The sequence below is a fragment of the Aythya ferina genome (assembly GCF_964211825.1).
Source record: "Aythya ferina genome assembly, chromosome: 3".
Classification (NCBI taxonomy): Eukaryota; Metazoa; Chordata; class Aves; order Anseriformes; family Anatidae; genus Aythya; species Aythya ferina.
Window position 1 is genome coordinate 36980856 of NC_140298.1, and position 20757 is coordinate 37001612.

A 20757-nucleotide genomic window follows, 5' to 3' on the forward strand; every position below is an offset into this window, starting at 1 on the left:
ATCACCGAATTTTCCCCCAGGAGTCTGCCCACACCAGCTCCCCTCACGCGCAGCCCGTTTATATGGCCTGCTGGCCTCGGGGGCTGCCTCGGCAGGGGAGCGAGGCGTCTGTGCCACCCGGGAGCTTCTGCCCTGCCTGTGGGGTGCAGGGGGCCGTAGTGTAAGCACCGTGTGCCACCTCGGCGACGTCTGCACTGCGTGGGAGCTGCTTGCACAGCGTGAAAAGGCGACGGGGAATTTGCGTTTGGGCTCGGGTCACAGAGTCAGCCTTGAGCACCGGTGAGGCTGAGCACCGGGCTGCGTTGGCCCCGCCGCGCCCCGCATTGGGACCGGCCATTTTGCCTCAGGGGCAACCGCCCCCTGCCCTCCTCAGGCGCAGGGGCAGGGCAGGGAGGCCTCCTCCACCCCTCCCTGTCCTGGTTGTGCCGTGCCGTGCCGTGCCGCCCAGCCCCGTCCCGTCCCATCCCAGCCCCGTCCCGTCCCGTCCCGTCCCCCCCAGCGCTGCCCCTCAGGCCGGGCCGTGCCCCGCGCACTGCGGGCGGGGGGAGGGGAGGCGGCGGCTGGCCCAGGCTGCGCGTGTCCCAGTGACGCATTGCAGGTACGAACCCGCCAATCAGCGCGCGCCCAGCGGAGTCCCTGCGCGACGCGGCTTTTTTCTAGAATCCTCCTCCGCCGGGAAAAGTAGTCCCTCAGCCCCCCCCTTCCCCTCCCTTCACACCCGGCCTTGTGGCGAGCGGGGCTCCCCCCCCTCCCCCCTCCCCGGTCCCTTCTCGACTCCCCGGGGCGCAGCGCGGGGGTGCGGGGAGGCGGCGAGGGGGGTGCGGGAGGGCCCGCATGGGCAGCGCGGGGGGGAGCCGGGACTCGTTTCGCGGCGCCGTTTCCCCCGGCGGAGAGGGAGCGGCGCGGAGCGATCCGGGCGGGCGGTGAGGCGGTTTATGAGGCAGGGGCGGCGGGCGGGCAGGGCTCAGTGTGAGGCGAGCCGTCGAGCGGGCAGCTTGCTCGTGCGCCCCGTGCAGCCCTCCGCGTCCTCCGCACCCCGCAGCCGGGCCGAGACACCATGGTGAGCGTGCGGGGGGTGAGGGGGGGGCGCTGCGGGGGTCCTGCGGGGCGCTGCCCGGCCGCCTGTGGGGCTGGGGGGGGGGCTGGTAACGGTGGGGGGGGTCACGGTGAGGGGGGTCGGCGGCCGCGGGGTGCCGTGAGGGGACGGGGGGGAGGAGGGGGGAGCGCTGGTGGCCGCCGCATCCCGCCCCGGGTGCCCTTCCCGCCGCGGGGCGTTGGTGCGGATTCAAAATTCAAACGGCTCAACGGTCGCTCGGCTCGGGCGCCATGGCTGCGGGTGGGGGGGGGGGGGGCGGGAGGGAGACACAACGGCTGCTAACGGTCCGTCCGGGGAGGGGACCCGGGGCCGGGGGGGGAGGGCACACACGGAGCCTGCCACGGCGGCAGCGGCCCCGCGCCCTCGGCGCTTCCTGCCCCCCGGCTCCGGCCGTGCCGGGCTGCCGCGCCCGCTCGCACTGCGGCTGCCGGCGGCGTGCTGCTGCTGAGGGGAGGGAGGGAGGGAGCCTCGCTGCAGCAACTGCCCCCGCCGGGGCTGTCGCCGAGCTCCCCAGCCGCTCTCGTGCTGCTCTGGAACGAGGGAAGCTTGATTTTTTTTTTTAATATATATTATTTTTTTTAATGGGTTTTGGTTTTCCCCTGTTGGGCACTGCGTTTTCATGGTCAAGCAGGGTTTGGTGTGCCTAGCAGAACGTGTGCCCAGGGTTCCGATGTTCTCTGTCGAATTGAAACGCGGTGGAATTCGAGCATTCCTTCCCATGAAGCATAAACGGTACAGGCTTAGCTTTTCGTTAAAAGAAGGGGATATTGAAACATGCAAGGAAAAGAACGGTTCACAAAAGCAGTGCCGATGACCACTTACTGCTATCTCTGCATTAAAAGAAGATGCAGTGTAGTGGAATCGACTTCTTTTCATTCATTACGTGCTTTTAAGGAATTGGATCGTTATGGACTTGCTGCGTAACACGAGAGATGAGCCCTTAATGCATTTTTTCAACCGCTTAAATTAAATAAATTAGGTGAACGGAAGCCTGAATTGGTTCCTTCGCTTTAGTTGTGAATGCAAGCAGCAAGCCTGTAAAGGAAAGAGTGGTGAATCTAGCAGCAAAAGGCCGTACTGGTTGTGGCCATCTGTAGAGAACCAAAAATGGAGTATCTTCAAGTAAGGTCTATCTAGACATGGGTGTGTCCAGGAGGCGCAGTGGCACTCTGGATGTGGTTACATGAGTATTGGTCTTGACAGACCAGACTGGCTAAACCTGTGGACACGTTGTCCAATGCTGCACATGCTAGATAAAGCAGGATACTTTGCTCCTAGAGCAAGCTCAAGCGTTATAATTTCAGCTCTTATCTGCTAGCCTTCCTAGTTCGTGTTCATTCAGTTAATGCTGGAACAAAGCTGCTCATTCAGACCTAACACCAGCTAAGTATACCAAAAATGCCCAGTTTTGGCAGGGATCTGTGGTATCTGTTGTGCGGTTAGCTACCAGCTCTGTCGGGTGGTGGTGAGGCTTGAAGCTGCCGAGGGTCGCAGGAGCGGTTGCTGCACAGCAGCTCGCACTGCGATGCAGCACCACCTCTAGGGGCTGCGCATGCTGGAGCCGCTGCACCCGCGGCAGCTCCCCACCTTCCCATGGCAGCTCCGGCTCTTTGTCAGGCCCTGGGCGGAATAGGAGGTGGGAGGTACTGCAGGCAAAATGGAGCTGCTGCAGTGCAGATCGGAGGAGGCGATGCGAAAGCTGTGACGGCTTCCCCCCTTCCCTCAGAGGAGGAGGCGGCTTGCAGGTGGATCTCTTCCCCGGGAAGGAGCGCGTTAAGAGCCCGAGCCCCGGGGCAGCCGCCCCGCCCCGGCACGGCCCCGAGGCCGGGCCGAGCCACCGCGGGTGCCCCGCGTAGGGGCCGGGAGCCGGGCACCCTGCGCGGGGCCGAGGCCGCAGCCGGGCGGCGTGCGGGGAGGGCCGGGGCCGCGCTGCCGGCCCCGCCTCTCGCTGCTGTTGCGCAGTGCTCTCTGCAGAGCCTGGCGCTGCGGAGCACAGATGGTGTTTGTTCAGCCTCGCCCCACCTCCCAGCTTATCTTGCAACTGCCGGCTACCTGTGGCTTCCAGTAAGCCTGGTGCTCTTGGCGACTGCTGTACCTGCTGCAGGTAGTGACAAAGCTTATCCAAATTCATAGTTAGTGGCTGTAGGGAGTTCTAAGGCTCTGGAAGAGTTTGGAACACTTAACAGCTTAAACGCTGCTTAATGTCATGTCTTTATATAAAACTGTTTATATAAAACAGTATGTGACTCAACTTGGTAACCCATAAGTATTGACCTAAATAAACTAGGTTCTTGCTACTTAAATCTGATCTACAGCTTTCGGTGGATAAAAATATCCTACGGAAATGTAGCGCATAATTCTCTGCACTTGAGCAATAAAAATGTAAATACCACACAAAGGAATGAGTCTGTCTGTGTTAATGATACACTCCAGCCAGGCACCAATCTGTTAGGCTTCTGTTAAGTGACCAGCAGAAGGCATGTGTTTTGGAGCCTAATGAGGAACTGATGGCTTTCTCACCAGCCTCACTGCTGCTGTTCTTGACTATATCATTTTAAAATAAAACATAAAAATTGAGTACTTCTGCAGCTGCTGAAACAGGAACAAGTGGAGTCTATAGCCAAAATGCATCTTGACTGCTCTTTCAGAAGTTGCTCATGAGCATGATCTTGATTCTTGGAGTAGATGAGTCACAGGCAGTCTGAGAAACTACTTATCGCTGCCTTTATCTTGGGCTGTTGCTGCATTGTATGCGTATTTTTTGTAAGCATTTTAACTCGTGTGGTTGCTCAAGCAGCTAATTGAACTTTATAGGAAGAATAACAGAAGCTAGTACCTTCCAGTTTTCTCTTAATGTAGAAATGTACATCAAAGTTCGTAAAAAAAAAAAAAAAAAATTGACAGTGCATATGTCTTTATTTCATTAGCAGAAGGATGTGTGTGTAGAGCAGCCTTTGTAGGCAAAGGTAGTGATTGAAAATGATGCTCTTGATATTGCAGTAACTATAAGGTGTTGTTGATAAAATGGTCACAATAGGAACAAACCTGGTGTTAAAATGAGGCAGTGAGTGTGTTTTTCCCATGTTTTGAAGTGTTGACTTTTCAGTGGAGGTCTGTGTGGCAAAGAGCTTGAGAGAGCTTCCTTGAAGAAACACGTTGCCTTGTTACTGCAACTCCAATGAAGCAATGCTGGCCTTGTTTGAGAAATCAGTTGACTTGAAAACTTAGGGAAGGTGTTTGCACTGCTCTCAAATGCCTTTGTGTTCTATCAGGAGTGAAATTCTTCTGGATTTGTTCTTGCAGACAGGTTTCTTAACTGTCAAATTGAGTGCATGCAAAGCTGTTCCAAGATGGAACAAAAAGCATAAACAGGTACTTACCCAAGTACTACTGATGCAAAAATATTAAGCCTTATAGCAGTGAACGTTTTTCTAGTGATTCTGTAAACTATTTTACATTACTGTAATCTGTAGGTAAGCTTGGAAAAAAAAATTGAGACCTCAAACTGCAATTGGATTGAAACTGCCAGATTGGGCAGAAGCTGTTGGTACCAATTATGTAGACTTGGGTTTTGCTGCATTGTCTTGGACCTACCTGAAGCTTGGTGTTAATTGAGGGGTTACTTTCTTCTCTAGAAGTTTCTCTAGTTACAGGATTGTCTCCCCTGAGAAGGGACTGGAACCTACCTTAAACTTTGGATTTGGGGGGCTACTGCTGCAGGATAGAGATGTGAAGTGTTTAGTGAAAGTATTACTACTGATAGTCTGGTTGTTAATGAGTTCTTTAATCTGGTTTGAAGGGATCTGCAGGCCTTGGTTTGCCAATGTTGCTCGGGTAGCTGTTTAATATAGATGGAAATCCATTATTTGGGTGCATCAGATATTTACAGGGTTAGGAAATGAGGACAGGCTGCCAGTTCTTGGCAAGCAATCCTGATGATTTTTGCGCTGTTCATTAGAACTATTTTGGAATGTCAGAGGTAAATCCTGAAGCAAAGCTACCAGATTCAGAGGCCTATACAAGTCATATCTTTGCACTGAAATTCTGCAACAACTGATGATGTTCTCTTCTCTTGCAGGCTGATCAACTGACAGAAGAGCAGATTGCAGGTGAGGTTTTTGCATGCTGTGTTGGTACTCCTACTTGACCTGACACATCCCTTAATCCAGTGACAGTCCATGTTATGCAAGATATTTAGCTTTCTTAGATACTGAGGAAGTATTGTGGAATGATTTGTTGCCTAAATCTTAGTCTTCTGTTCTGTAAAACAGCCATGGATACAATGAATTTGGAATTTTGCCCTCTAAAATAGATAATCCTTAGAACTTCAATTGCAGACTCAGGATTCTATTTTTTCCTTTGGCTACAGAACTGTCAAAGTACAAACAACATGGGGGGGGGGAAAATTGTGGTGAAGACTGGGAATCTGAAGTATTTGTTTTAGCAGAAGGCAAAACTAATTTAGTTTGCAGTCTCCTGTCAGTGGAGGTGCCTCAGACTGGCTGTTGAGATGACAGCAGCAGACACTGGCTTCCTGATGACAACCGTTGATATGCCCTATTTGGAACTGCCTTGTGTGCCTGGACATAAATGTTCTTTTCACTGTTCTGAAGGCCTGGCGCTTGCTCTGAAATGCCCAAGCAAATATGCAACTCCTCAGTTTTGGTCCTGGCCCCTCGCAGTGGTTTCTGTGCACAGAACTATCTAGTAGTGGCTAAAATGTCTGGTTATCGTGTCTCCTTCTCATGCAGGCTGCACAAACTAGCATCTGTCACTGCCCTCTGAAGATTGATTTCCACCTGAGTAATTGATATGGCTTAAAGCTGCAATACATTGGTAATGCAGGATTTGGCCTTGCCATGAACACTTTACAACTTAGGGTTTTCTGATCTAATGAGCGTATAATGTTAATGTTCGGAAGGCTGTGTGCCTAGCTGTCATGTGAAGTGATTTTAGAGGGTGTTAGGATTCAGCTGATCTAATGGCAGCAAATCAAGCATGCAAATAACAGCCTCTAAGAGGTGTTGCTATTTAACTAGGGTGTAGCTCTTGAAGATGCTAAATACGAGTGTTGTAATGAGCAGTTTGTTTTTTACTGTAATTGCCAAATTCAAAGTGTAAGACCATTCTTCCGTAGCTCTTACTTCAACTTCAAAAGCTTGCTTTAACTCCTAAGGGACTAATGGTGGCTTTGTGGAAAGTCCTTAGTCTATTTATATGTTGCCATGGTACTGTCGTGTAAGCAGAAGCCAAATCTAGTTCAACTGGAGGTTTTTTTGTTAGTGGCCTGCATATCTTAAGGGTTTTGTGATCAGTTGGGGCTGGTTTTATCAATTGTCACTGCTGCCTTTTCAATAATGGGTCATTGTTTCAGTCCAACTGTTGAGGCTGTATTAGTTGATCTAGCTGATTATGGAATATAAACAGGAGGCTTACTCCTAACGCTACCTCAGGATTAGTGCAAATGTTAGCTATTCAGTGATGATAGGAGAGTAGTGCTCAGAGCCAAAAGGGAGTATTAATAAGCTTGTCATACTGGAGTAGAGGGTTTTTTCCTTTCTGGAAAGAATATTGGCCTGGCACTTCGAGTTCAGCTGTGGTATTTCATGAAGCAAATGTCTGCGAGCAAACCATAACCTGATGTGAGCCCACTGCTGCTCTGAAGGAACTATCCCTAGGAGTGGTTAGGAAGAGTTGCAGGTGTCCAACAGCAAAACTAAGCAGACTGCTTAAAGGCCAGGGCCTTGCACGGGAAGACTGAGAGCGTACAGGCTGGATATTGGACAAGAATTGTAGCTGAGTAATAGTCTTGAGCCGCTGCTAGTCCATTCCAGTTTATCTGAAGCATCTTGCTTTTGATTTGAAGGTGGGCTTAGGAAATTGGTACTAAAGGTAGAGACAGTGTTCCATTTCTTAATTACTTTGTTCTTCTACTTAAAGCGGACACCTGTCCTATGTTTTTAAAGCTTACCTGCTCTGACATATCAGAATGCAATTCAAGATTCCAGATGTTTTTTTACTTTCTGCTGTGAAAACTTTGGAAATCCTTGGTCATACAGGGCTGAAAAGGGGTGAAAAACTTGCTGGACTCATTTTCATGTGAAAGACCGACTTTGCAAGTTGAGTAGGTGCAGAATGTGAGTGGTAGTTGTAATTTAATTCAGGAAGAACTTCAATAGCCATGTGAATGGGTATCCCTTTGGTTAAGATTTGCATTAAGTGAGGTAAATAGGTCAGAACTATTTGGTGTTAGTGGTCAGGAAAGCCTAAAGATGCTTTTGTCCCAGAGCAACTGGTGTAGTGAGCTGTTGTTGTTTCCATCAGACCTCAGAGGTCTCGAAATAGATTCTGAACAAGCAGGCCTACGTGGGGTGTTCTGGTATGCCTTGTTCCTTAGCGTGCTCTGGTTCTCTGCTGGGGATCTGACCACAACAGCTATTTAGAACTTATTTCACAGTAAAAATAGTCATGTTTAAGTCATGAGCTGCTGGTGGATTTGAAGGGAACAATTGATGTTCTCCTGTTAAAGCTCAGGCATAACTGTCAAAGCTGTTGGAGTGTGGGAGTAGTGATTGTAACTCAGTGAATGAAGCCTGCTGCTCCATTTGGGAGGGTGCTGTGGTGCTGAGATGCCTTTGAAGCTGTTGTTGGAGAGAACAGCTTGAGCTAGTGCTGTGGGATTAGCCTTTCTTTAGTAGGGTGTGGAAGTAGTCTTCCCCTTTTCAGAAGGGGAAGGTTCAGAACATGCAGGTGGCCCGAAGGTGCCAGTAGAACCACTCACCATCATCAGGTTTTGGATGGATTAGCCATACCTACAGTACAGGAGAATTCTCCTTTAGTTTGATCTGAAGCAGTGTTGAATAGGAGGATTTGCCTTACTGCATGGGATCAAGATGGGATTTCAGAAGTGTTGCATGTTGCAGGAGCAGAGTTGAGTCAGTCACAAAACGTAAATATTTTGTAGATGCTTTCACTCCAAACTCTGCTAAGGTTTTCTTGTTCCATTGTGAATTGTCTGCTGTGTTTGTGGTACCAATGTTCTAATTATTGGAGGTGGTTCCTAGAAGTTGTTAGACTTAATTATATCCCTAACTTGATGCAGCATCTCAAACAGGAATATGCTGCTGATCCTTGATTAACCTTCTTTGTGTGTGATTTATAACTGATTTTCTCAGCCTTTCTCATATTTGAGTAAAAGAAAGGTAAAATTGTCCTTTGAGTGGGTCTTCCATTCAGAATATATTGCTCTATGGCCTTTGTTTTAGAAATCAAGTATTTTTGCATAAACTTAAATACTGCATTTTTAAGCAGTTGCTGTAGTACTGTACAGCCTGCTTCATGTTGTGTTACAGTGGTAGTTAACCCATGCTAAGCATGAAGTTATGACTAATTATTTTGAGTACCTGACTCTTACTGAAGACAGTTCATCTTTTGAGGTTCTTTGAATGTTGACAGCCTCCGGTTATTTCTACTGAGCTTGACCCTCAGAGCCTTTTCTGCTCTAATATAAACCTTAAGGCCCAGCAGAGTCACTTGTTGCCTTTAAGCTAACTGGAACTAGCCTTGAAGACTATTTGCAGGTTCCTGTGTATACAGGTTGTAGCTGCTTGTTTGGAAAAGCCTCTTTCTGCTTTGTGATTATAAAGTACAGTATTAGAACTGTTGCCTCTGGTCCTTGAGGTATCCTGGCTCTGATTCATGTGTGTTAAACAGCAGGGGTAGGCTTTAGGAATGCTTAAAACTGTGAAATGTGTAAGAATTTTTCCTCCCTGGGTGGGACTCAACTGTGGCTCTGGTGTTAGAGCTGCATTAGAGCTGTAAAAAGCATACTTCTGTAGCTGCATTTTCAACATTTTCCAGTTCATACCTCACCTCCAGTGGTTCAGAGCATGAAATGGATGAAATATGACTTCATGCTGCACTTCATGGTGGCTAGCTCTGGTCTGGGAAACCTACCATCTGGAAAGCTGGCTGCTTGGCAGTGTTGAGGAACTAATTCTTGGGTGTATTTCTAATGCTTTTTAGCTAACAAATTCAAGAGCATGATCTGGTGTCCTGAATGCTGTAAAGGGCTCTGAACTGCACAAGGGAATAGATGAGATTTTTCATGCTTAACTGTAATTTCTGTATGAACTTCAGTCTAGTGAACTAGTTTAAGGTCATAACTAAAGACAAACAGATGGCATGGATTAAAACCAGCTCCATTTTTGGACTGGACAATTAAACATGTTATGCTTGTATTAATATTGCTGGCAACAATACAACTATTGTAGGGAACTGAGAGGTAAAACAGTTGAGCAGTGTTGCAACTATTATTGAGTAGTTCTAAGGAAGGTTGTTCCAAGTTATGGTAGGGCTTGAAGCAATTTTCGGAGCAATTTTTTGGAAATCAGTACGAGCAGCGACTCTTCCCCTTGAGCGAGTGGTTATGAGAGCTGCTCTGTGTACAGTTACAGACTGAAGAGCTGCAGAAGTCAAATGGAGAGATGCAGAAAGCTCCTTTTTAGCCAAGTATGGCCAGACATTAAAACTGCCTCTAGGTACTGTCTCATCAAGTAGAGTACACAGTTCAGAGTTGCGTGTCCAGCAGAAGTGAGTTAAAACAAAACTGGTTTTCATTTGGTCAGATTAGTCTTCTGCTGGCGAGTCTGTTAGTAGCACTAAGTGCTATTAAGCTGCAGTATTTGCATTCTGAGGACCACTTTCAAGTTTTAACTGTAATCTCTACAACTTTTTCCTAAGAAACACATCCTGCTAGGGATGTGGGTCATTCTGGTTTGATAGGTGTTCCTTTCAGCTCTATTAGGGATTCTGGTTCAAGACAGGTGGAGGAAATATGAGTACTCCTGAAATGGATGATATTCCATCTCTTTAATCCCCACATTTTGACCTATAGTGGACTGGTGTGTTGCCCAGGTGCTGATGATTCCATGTTGATGTTAGTTCTAGCAGATGGAGCTCAAAAATGAAGCTTTTTAATAAGTATGGAATAAGTTCAACTTAGAATAATAAACACCAATGTCTCTTGCATGATTAAGTGAACTTTGTTTGAAAGCTGGAAGGACTAACTCCTTTTTGTTGTTGTACAGAATTCAAAGAAGCTTTTTCACTATTTGACAAGGATGGTGATGGTACTATAACTACAAAGGAGTTGGGGACTGTGATGAGATCACTTGGTCAAAACCCCACAGAAGCAGAGTTACAGGATATGATCAATGAAGTAGATGCTGATGGTAAGATTTTACTAATAAGCAATTATTCAGTAAAGTACTGAAAAACCTGTTTTTCTAACATACTAATTATCTTGCAGGCAATGGCACAATTGACTTTCCAGAGTTTCTGACAATGATGGCAAGAAAAATGAAAGATACAGATAGTGAAGAAGAAATTAGAGAAGCGTTCCGTGTGTTTGACAAGGTACTAGATGTTTCCCTTAAGAAATCTTTGTTAGAAAAGCTCAGACTGATTTCTAATGAGCTTCCTCTGAACCAGGGACATTTCTAGTCCTGCTATTTATGACTTAGAGGTGAACAAGTCATGCTCAAGTTCACTGTACTGTGGCACTGTGCCTGAAAGCCAAATGTGTCATGATGGGTGATTGTAGTGAGCTGCTATGTTATCTCACTTGCTTGGATACTAAAATACTTGCACAAGGCTGGTAAGGGAATTGTTTAAATTTTTAAAAGTGGTAATCCTTTAAATCTTTCACATAGTCTTTACTAAGTAAATTACTGTGCCTACAGTTAATCAGCTCCTTAAGCAAGGTGCATTTTTAATCAGAAAGTGCCTTGTAGTGTGGGGAAGAGCAAAGCAGTCTTGAGTCCATATCCACTATTTCGATAGCTGGTGTCTGAAGTAGGATGGAATATGTCAACATGGCCTGTGAAGGCCTTGTGGTTTTATGCTGAGCTTCCGTGGAGCAGGTGAAAAACAACTTCTGTTCTAAGAAATAGATACTTGAGCCAAATTGTCTCATGATTGAGTTGGTTGGTATGTCACCTGAAGGTAGTTCTGTCAGGGAAGGGAATGTGTCTCAGGGTAGGGCAGCTGAGGTAGACTGTGCTGGGTAAGTTGTTTCTAAAATGTCTCTAAGATCCTGGACAATTCCACTGAAGATCTGCTTGCAGCTCTTGCTTGCCTTGTGCAAATGTGGTTCAAACTGTTAACTTTGAAACTTGCTTTGAAATATTTTATTCAAGTTACTGGGCCTTAGGGAGACTGGAATAGACTTGTATCTTTTTCCTTTGCAGGATGGTAATGGTTACATTAGTGCTGCAGAACTTCGCCATGTGATGACAAATCTTGGAGAGAAGCTAACAGATGAAGAAGTTGATGAAATGATTAGGGAAGCAGACATTGATGGTGATGGTCAAGTAAACTATGAAGGTAAGGAGCTGTTAACAGATTGTGACTGTGTAGCACCTTACATGCTGGTGACTGTAGTGTTGCTGATAGTTAATGCCTGGCTTAAACAGGGCAGTGTTCCCAAGGGAAATCCTCTCAGCAGTTGTTAGCTCTCTAAGCTAACATCTTTTAGTATGTACATAGTGTACCTCTACTGAAGTTTAAGTGAGTTATTGCTAGCTTTTGTGCCTAAGGTAACTGAACTGTGCAGTGTAAGAAACAACTTTCTAAATCTAATGATGTTATTAACCATTAGAATAAGGAAGCTAGCTGAGTTGTTAACATGTTTTGTTCATTAATGAATGTTGATCCTGAACCAAATCAGGGAAGTGTATTAACTGACCTGAAGCAAGTCACTCACTTTCATTAATGCTTTTTAAAATTAATAATTAAATGAGAAATGCCTCTAAAATGCCCGTGAACTTCAAGACCTTTAGAAAACCTTAAATGAAGTTCACAGGAATTGGCTGCAAACACTACCTTTTTATTTTATGGTGTTGAAACTTAAATGAAGTCATGCAGGCAGAAGGAGTTCTGTTAGACAATTTGCTTGGTGCTCAGAACTAAGCTTGCTTTCATTTTAGCTTCCCAAACAACTTGAGAAACATTAACTAAGGTGTTTTCAGGTAATCCCTTTACTGTTCCCAAGGTGTTAGGTGTAGCTTCTGTTTTCAGGTACCATGAAGTCTTCAAACTAAATTCACAGTTCAGCAAGAAAAGTGAAGTTATACTGTGTAGTAACTCCTCATGTGCTGTGAATAAGTAATGGTTTGGCTGCTTAAAGCTGGTCAGGTGAATTAGCAAGACTTAAGCTATTCTGCCTTGAAATCCAAGCTGATGTCATGTCTTGCCTGAATTAGCTGACTGTGACTTAAGCAGAACGTACTGATCTCCTAGGGACAAGGCATCTAAGAGTGGCTGTCTGGGCTGATGGGAGATGACCCTGAAGTGTTTTATTTTGAAGTCTCCTTGCCAGTTCAGTGATGAGACTGACTTCTGATTAAAGCGGATGCCTTTGACTGTTAATTTTTTAATTAAAAGGAGGTTCTTAGGCATGACTGGTAGAAAAGGGAGATGTCTTCAGGATACTTTTTGAATATGACTGGAAACCGTTTTTAGACAGCAATCAGTGCACTAGTGAGGCAGGTTACTTTTCAGATCTTGCAATTCAGATTTCTCTGAATAACTCTTATGAACTCTTTCCTTTTACAGAGTTTGTACAAATGATGACAGCGAAGTGAAGACATTGTACAGAATGTGTTAAATTTCTTGTACAAAATTGTTTATTTGCCTTTTCTCTGTTTGTAACTTATCTGTAAAAGGTTTTTCCCTTACTGTCAAAAGAATATGCATGTATAGTAATTAGAAGGCCATTCCTCCATGTTTTTCTCCTTTATCTTACTGTCATTGTTCTGATTTTTGGAAAATTGATCTAAGTAACAAATGTTGCATGTGGCTTACTCTGGATATTTAAGCCCTTCTGCACATCTAAGGTTAGATGGAGTTGGTTGAATGAGGGAACATCTGGGTTGTTTAAAGAAGTAGCTTTCTTTAGAAGACTTTGGTATGACTGATGTAACAAGTTACATAAAGTAAGTTAGGGTTTACTGTGCATTAGCAATTCCTGAGTTAAAGCAAGATAATGGCTCCAGTTCTCCAGTAAGTAAAGGAGGTGATTCTGCTGTTGATGATGGAGGGTGAATACTTGTGCAGGCCAAAACCATGTGAATAGCATTTATGTGGCTAATGCACTGTAAAATTGTTCTCCTAACTTGCTTCATAGTAACTTGTTTGTGGCCATACCAGTAACATGTTGTTGAAATGTGGAGTCTTAACGTTGTGGACGATTGACAGTCAACAATATGAAACTTTAAAGTTGCACTAATGCAAAACGGGTGTATTATCCAGGTACTCGTACACAATTTTTTTGTACTGCTGGTCCTGTACCAGAAAACATTTTCTCCTCTTGTTACTATGCTTTTTAAACTTTGTTTAGCCACTTATTTTCAAAAAAATCTGCTTCTGGCACGATTTGCCTCAAATCCATTCCAAGTTGTATATTTGTTTTCCAATAAAAAATTACAATTTACCCATACTGTTTCAATGTATCCTTGAATTATTTACAGGATTTGTTCAATACAGTTGCTGCTCTGTTTCAGTATGTAGCAGTTCGATTTGCTTATGCAATGGATTGGCTGTCTTAAAATAGCTTGGAAGGTGAAAACTTAGACCGTAAACTCCAGCCCTTTATTAGTATTGTTGACTTGAAGAAGCTTTCTTACTAGTAGTTTAAAATGTATTTTACAGTCTTGTGTGGAGCTTGGTGCTTCAATATACTTACCGTAGTGACTGGCTATGCCCACTATCTGTAGACATTGTGAACTGGATGTTGACCTAGTTCAATAGTTGACCTAAAATTAAAATTCCTTGTTCAGACAACTAAACCTGTTTGCTTTCTTTTAATTATTTTGGAGTTTATTCCCTATCAGCTGCTACCTTGGGGTAACTTAGTCTCACACCTGGACTTTCTGAAACTGCTGTGTCCAAGTCTGCCTTTCAGGATGCAGTCAGCTCAAAGCTTGTAAGGAAATCCTTCTCTTACTGACCTGCTAATGAGCATGATTGTGCTTGTAGCCCTAGTTTTTTGACAGCTTAAAAATAAAAAGTTTTAACACGGAAAACAAATGTGTTTTTTAACTAAGGGCAAATCCAAGACCTCGAAAGCATGCCAGAGGCTGTGTGCTATTTTGCCTCTGTACTCTGAATGAAAAATTGCTCTATATGTGCTATGTGATTATCTCAGCTGGGGATTCTGGCTGTCTTTAAACAAAGCCTTGGCCCCTGCATCTGGTTACTCTCACTGGTCCCAGCAAAGCAGTTACCTAATGTTTAAAACTTTTAATCATGTTTGAGGTATTTATACTTGGTGAAAATACAGATTTAGGACAGCAGATGAACCTGGTTGTAGCAATACTTGATCAAATGTTCATGATTACTAGTTTCCAGAAGCCCTACTTCCAAAGGACTATAAGCACCTCTGGTTTTCCAATGAGGCTTGTCAAAATGTTCTGCCAGCATCACAATTCCTTAGAATTGTTTCTTGTCCATTGACAACTGGATTCACAAAGTTCACGGAGTTTGAATATCATGGCAGTTTGGGTTTGCCTTCTACAAAACGAGTGATTTGAAAAAACACTTATCCGGTGTTTGCCCTGTGGCCTAGCAGCCTGGATGCTGCCTTGTAACTGGCACAGAGTTTGTTTGAAAGGGTACCAGGACTACCAGCTGGGACTCTGTATTGCAGGACTACTGGAAGCCCCTCTTCCAGAGGTAAGGAGTGCAAAGAAGGGTCCAACAAGATGTTGCATTTGCTGGTCCAGTGTCTTGACTTCAGCAGTCTCGGAACTATTTTGAATCACAGTCTTCTATTGCAACTCAGCATGCATTATTAGAGTAAAAATAGGGAGTCTTATTTTTGGGAGATTGCCTTGGCCAAGGTGACTGCCTTTCATGTGATAAATAGGTGAGGAATGCTCAAAGGCAACCTCTACATGCTGAGCTGCTTGGTATTTAGTGCTTTGTCATTGTCTTTCTGATATCTAAATGAAATGCTTGGTTTGTAGGTCAATATTGTAAGCCTTATAGTTCTGTTTACATCATAGTGATGTAAACAGAATGGGGGTTGTAGTGCTTCTCAGTACTTTCTGCGGAAGGGAGAAGGGGGGAGCGTGTCTTTTGAGGTACAGACAAAATAAGTGGTGGAAACTAACTTCTGTGGTACAGCACTGCAGTAAAGCACCTGGTGGAGCTGTTTTTATTTGAAACTGGGAGGGGGGATCTGCCTGAAGACAGCTCCCTTAATGTATGGTGTGATACATGCTAACATCTGGAGCACTGTTTCATGGCTCCCTGGTAGAGGAAAGAGGAAGTTCATGGAGTAAGGCCAGTATGGGGCCACGAAGGCAGTGGGGCTGGAGACCTAAACAAGAGGAGAGGGTGAAAGCTGGTGCTCTGCAAGCTGGGTGAGGAGGGAAGGCTTGGTGGGCCATCTTAATGTGTGCAAGTGCCTGTTGGAGGGAGGGAGTGAAGCTGGGGACAACATTGCTTTCACTAGTTCCTACTGGCAGGGTAAGGAGGCAGTCAGCACAATTTTAGAAAAAAAATTCCATCTAAACAGGATAGACTTACTTTTTTTTTTTTTTACTGTGAGGATGGTCAACGCTTGTGTGGGTTATCCAGAGAGGCGGTAAAGTCTCTGCAGGACTGGAATTCAACTGTGAGTGTCCTGGACAAGTGGCTGCAGCTGACCTTGCTGGAGCAGGGTGTTGGACTAAGTGATCTGAAGAGGTCCACTGCAATCTAAATGGCTCTGGAGTCACAGTGCCTCTACTGCTTTTGTAGGAGGATCACTGTGTGCTATCTTTGCTGGAAGCACTGAGAAGACATCAGCATGCTGATCAGGATGCTGTGTACTTCGGGCCTCTGAGAAGGCTGGGAGCTGTCCTGGAAATACTTCCCTGATAACCTGGCTCTGGATTTTTTTGGGGGGAGGGAGGGGAATGCCTCAGTGGCCAAGGAATAGTAGGTCTAGTGAGCTTGCAGTCTAAGACATAGCTGGTAAATCAAGGACAGCTAATAGGTAAGGGAGAGAGTAAGTGAAGCCTGCTAATAAGGTAAGTGAAACTATTTGAGGGAGAGTATAGCTTAGTAGGTTGAAGATGATGATGCAGAAGCACAGCTGATCAATCCATTGAGGTAATGCAAACTGGGTATTTAGTCTCACAAATGCAGTCACTGGTTTCCGAAGGCTTGGCTCTGCAGGAGTAAGGCAGCTGAATCTGCTGTGCTGCTGTGGTTCCTTCCAGGGGCTGCTTGGTAAAAAACCTCCACAAAATAAATAGCAAAATGACTGCTTATTTTTTATGTATATCACTTCTGCAAGACATCTATAATTTGTTTCTTGGGCAGTAGCTCAGTCCTACTGAGAGAATCTGTTAAACTGAATTACCAACAGCTTGTTAAATAAGGGGAGCTTCCATAGGTTGGGATTAATTACTATGGCAGGGCATTGCTAATAGGAGCTGAAAAAACACAAACTTTAAAAATTCCTTAGATTCTGCATTTTAAAATGTTTTTTTTTTCCATCAAGTCTGTCTTAATAGATACTTAATTTTATTCTAATCCAGTCTCAGATGATAGATTTTTTCAATTAAAAAGTGTTCAGATTACCAAGAACTTCTCTGAAGTGAATTTGAAGACTAGAATGTTCCTTTTTCAGGTGAGAAAAGTAGGTATTTCAGGTGTCAACATGAATGAATACATTGAGATATGCTAGGTCAAACTCTTAAAACTCAGAAGGGATGATGGCAAAATAATACAGGTACTGCGTAATAAATGTGTACTTAATAGACTTTGAAAATCATGGAGAATCATCTCTGGGATCAAGAGAAGGAACCAGGAGAGAGCTTGTGGAGAGTTCATGTAAGTATGTTTATATGCCACTGCATTTCCCATCTTTTACTTGCATGTAGTATTTAGATCTTTGGTGTAGATTTGACTGGAGCGAGAACTCTACTGCTTCTGCTCCAGATCTGGTTTTGAAAAAAGGCTCTACAAGGGTAGTTGCAGTGTGTCAGGTTGCTTGTTTCCTCTGTGCTTTTGAAGAACAGAGATCGTTGCTTTCTCAATATGAACTATAGAGAAGAGAGTATTCTGGTGACTTAAACCTGAGAGTCCTGAGATACGGTTCAGGAAGCTGCACAAAGATCTAGTTCAAGTAGAGTACTTTAAGATAAGCCTCTGAAGACATAGAAGACTTGGAAAACACAACTCTAGCAGTAATAACCTAAGATGAGGCATATTCCATGCAAAACCATTTGGAGATTACCTGATGCAATAACTATTAATAATCATTATTTACAGTTTAAGTAGGCTAAGCAAGAATGGGTCTGCATTTTACCTGGATGCTCTGTGTATGTGGGTAACAGGTGGTTCCTGCTCTCAGATCCCACTGTACAAACGGGTGCAGGGTACCATGCAGTGTCGTATAATGGCAGTGTATTGCTTGGTGGCCTGTTTTAGGAGGAACTGGGTCAAAAAATGAGAGTAAAAGGGAACAGGGAATAGAGGATGAAATAATGTCTCATTAGGAGAACGTGGGGGAAATAAGCTTGCAAACATCTAATAGTATCAAGCGTTGGCACTGTTGTCTGACACCAAGACCCTGGAGCTGGAGTCCTTTGCCTGCTCCTACAGGTTGTTCTCAAGCTGGAAGGGTGGTGGTTAAGCTCATTAATACTTCCCTGGTGGCCCACACAGGTGGAACTGAGTGTTTAGATTGTTCCAGTTGCACAACCCTTATCTTGCAGGTCAGATCTAGGTAGGTGTGCACTTGCTCAGAAGTTAAATAAACTTTCTTGTTAGTAAACTAGTACTGTCAGTGACAATGGACACCTTGACCAGCAAACAGCATCAGTCCTCCATCCAGCAGTGCTCCTTTAGTCATGAGCTATCATCTTCTGCTGATTCCTTTCATGAGAGGCAGCCTTATGGTGATCATTCAAAAAGGTGTGCTCCTTCTTTGCCTGAGAAGCCCTGAGTTTGCATTAGTCACCTATTGTACCCTTACAGCAACATGCGCCCAGTCCTGTGGTACCTTCTTGGAAGCCACTTGCTTTTTTTGGCAGCCAGAAATATGCAGCTAGCAGCACGTGGAATGAATTTCTGCTAGCTGTATCGGCAGGATTCTAGAAGAGAAGTCATTTGTTTCTGGAATGAGAGGTGTTGGGGGTTTGCTTTTTACTAAAGCTTTCTTCACAGTCAGTTACAGCACAGCATGCTACTATAGAAATAAGGCAAAAAAAAAAAAATGTTCAACAACTTCTGCAATATCTGTTATTAACTTTGAAGCACTGGATGATAGACTCAGGAAGGCCATGTGGGGTTTTTCAGTTCCCATGTATTTCTGAGTAGTCTGAGCTTCCAACTGCAATAAATGTTTATTCCTCTTAAAAATGACCAGTTTTTCTGGTATTAACTAAACTTAGAGGCTTTGCAAAATGCCTTGGAAGCTCTCTGTATCCAAAGTGGAAAGGCAGAGTTTTGTTACTGCTGATTGTTCCAATGGTTAGGGAGAGGGAAATCATGAGGTAGATGTTCATTCAAGGCCTACTCTGAAGCTCTGCGGTCAGTGTAGTCTTTCCTTTGATTTGCAAGGCCTTGAATATGCTTGAAAATAAACCTTAGTGGATTATGATGTATGAAAACTTCCAATAATTTGGATTGAGTCATGAAGTAGGGTAGTACATTGCCAGAAGTATTTCTTAAGATAGCATAGTTGAGACAGACTGCATAATTTATTTGCCTTTTCAGCTCTAAGAATTCTAGGCATTTTCCTCGAGTTAATATCTATACATCTATTTATATGCTACATTTTAAGAGGCTGCAAAACAAAAAATACTGGAAGGTTGTCTTCTGGTGACATTCACCATGAGGAAGCCATCCCTACTGCCCAGATTAACACACCACTTTGCAAGATCATCTGAAAGAGCAGACAGACTTTGTGATTCTTCCTGTTTTAATCACTCCTTATTCTACCAGCAGGACAAGTTTGCTCCACTTTGGCATCACAGCCTGTTTCTAGAGCCAAACACACAGGGAAGTTGCCTCTCTGCGCTAGCTGTTCCTTTCTGAAACCCTCACGCTATAGCATCACAACTGCTTTGATGCTGTGGGGGTCTCTGCAGACAGCAGCTTCCTGTAAAACCTCTTAAAATCCTCTTGTGGTTCTTTACTGGGAGTTGGAAGAGCTGCTGCAGAAAATCTCCTTTTCTTCTGGCAGCTTTTATTTTCCTTTGAGCTTGCCCATGTTCTATGCTTCGCTAAGGAGAAGAAATGCTGAGGAAATCTCCACAAGGTCAAGGCTGGAGGCTCCTCATGGAATAGCTCAAATTGCTGTGCTGAAGATCTGGGATTTTTCTGCTGTAAAGTACATGTCAGGGTAGCTTCTATTGTCAAGGTCCTAATCGGTTCTATCTGGCTATGTTTTCACTGAGAATGGCAAGAGCTGCCTGTTGGCTGCTGGCAGGGTAGAACGAAGAGCCATAGGAACAATGTCCTCCAGCTCAGCTGCCCTTTGTTTCCTCCGAGGGGAGATGCAGACCCTGCCTTGCTGGTTTCACTGAGTAGAAGATTTCAAAGCTGACCTGGTATGCTTTTGGGGAAGAGCCTTGAGTCTTTCTAGACAAGAGGCTTCTCTGAGTTTGTGACCCCGCCACCCTGTATCTCTGGATTGATGAGCTGTTCCAATTTTTGCCAGAATCCACTCTTCCATTTCTAATGATTCGAGTGATGAAACAATTAGGATCTGATGTCAGCTTGTGCTTTCATCACTCTTTGAGGAACATTTAATGAAAATAAAGACAAAATGATAGTTTACATTTCAAATATGTCTTCAGAGAATAAACTACACAAGGAACTCAACTGCCTAATTGGTCAGTGCCATACTAGGTAGTGATGCGGTCCAATTTTCTTCAAGAAGCCCAGCTCAAGCACGTGGCTTCCACAGGCAATTTTATCAGAAGGCAGAAGGAGGGTACCCATCTGTGAACCAAAAGCTTGTATCTTGCTGCCAAGCGTTTCTGCATGCTTCCTTCCTACTTTGCTAGATTTGACAGGGAAAATGCTAACAACAGACTTAAAACTCATGAAGTAGTAGTCCTGGCACCTTATGTTTAAAGGCTATGGAAGCATTCATATGTATGTCGAGATGCACATGAGAGAAGCAATCGCTGTAGCTCACTTCAGAGTGTAAGTGGGTCTAGGGATCACTCTTCAGTACACAATGTGGTCTGTATTGTCTATTTCGCCTGAGCTTTAAAATGTTTTGGGGATTTTTGCTTTTGTTTTATTTTTTTATTTTTTAGATCATTTTCATTTATAAGCAGTATTTTATTTCCACAAAATCGCTCCAGCTTTGAGTGGTGTAGTGAAAGGTCCTCCCTGCTGTCTACTTGCCCTATATAAAGAGAGGGCATCCTGAAAAATGGGGCTTCTGCGTCTGCAGGCACATAGCCTGGGCAGATATCACTGTGGTTGCAGTACTTTCAGACCAGGACTGTCTAAAGTTCAGCTGTTTTGAAGGCAGGAAAAAAACACTCAGGCTTCTCTGTGCCCTGCCATGTGTACAGGTCCTTCATGTTATGGTAGGTTGTTATACTGCTTGATGGCATTCGTAATGGAAAACAGTTATTTTGAGG

The 20757-nt window shown here is 44.5% G+C and overlaps 1 protein-coding gene across 3 annotated transcripts; it reads left to right on the forward strand.

Moving 5' to 3' along the window:
• Positions 1–904: 904 nt before the first annotated feature.
• CALM2 (calmodulin 2) lies at positions 905–13593 on the forward strand. Of its 3 annotated transcripts, XM_084514857.1 has the most exons (6): positions 905–1060; positions 5175–5205; positions 10186–10329; positions 10407–10513; positions 11347–11482; positions 12713–13593. In XM_084514857.1, the coding sequence occupies exons 1-6, from the start codon at positions 1058–1060 to the stop codon at positions 12739–12741; spliced, it is 450 nt and encodes a 149-aa protein (XP_084370983.1). In that variant the 5' UTR covers positions 905–1057; the 3' UTR covers positions 12742–13593. The 3 variants fall into 3 exon arrangements, with proteins under 3 accessions (XP_084370983.1, XP_084370984.1, XP_084370985.1); XM_084514858.1 differs by lacking the exon at positions 5175–5205 and having other exon boundaries at positions 905–1075; XM_084514859.1 differs by lacking the exon at positions 5175–5205 and having other exon boundaries at positions 905–1066; positions 10159–10329.
• The last annotated feature ends 7164 nt before the right edge of the window (positions 13594–20757 follow it).

Coding starts and splice junctions, on each gene's coding strand:
- CALM2 (XM_084514857.1), top strand. Junction 5,206..10,185: donor GACAGAAGAGCAGATTGCAG/GTGAGGTTTTTG, acceptor GTTGTTGTACAG/AATTCAAAGAAGCTTTTTCA. Junction 10,330..10,406: donor CAATGAAGTAGATGCTGATG/GTAAGATTTTAC, acceptor ATTATCTTGCAG/GCAATGGCACAATTGACTTT.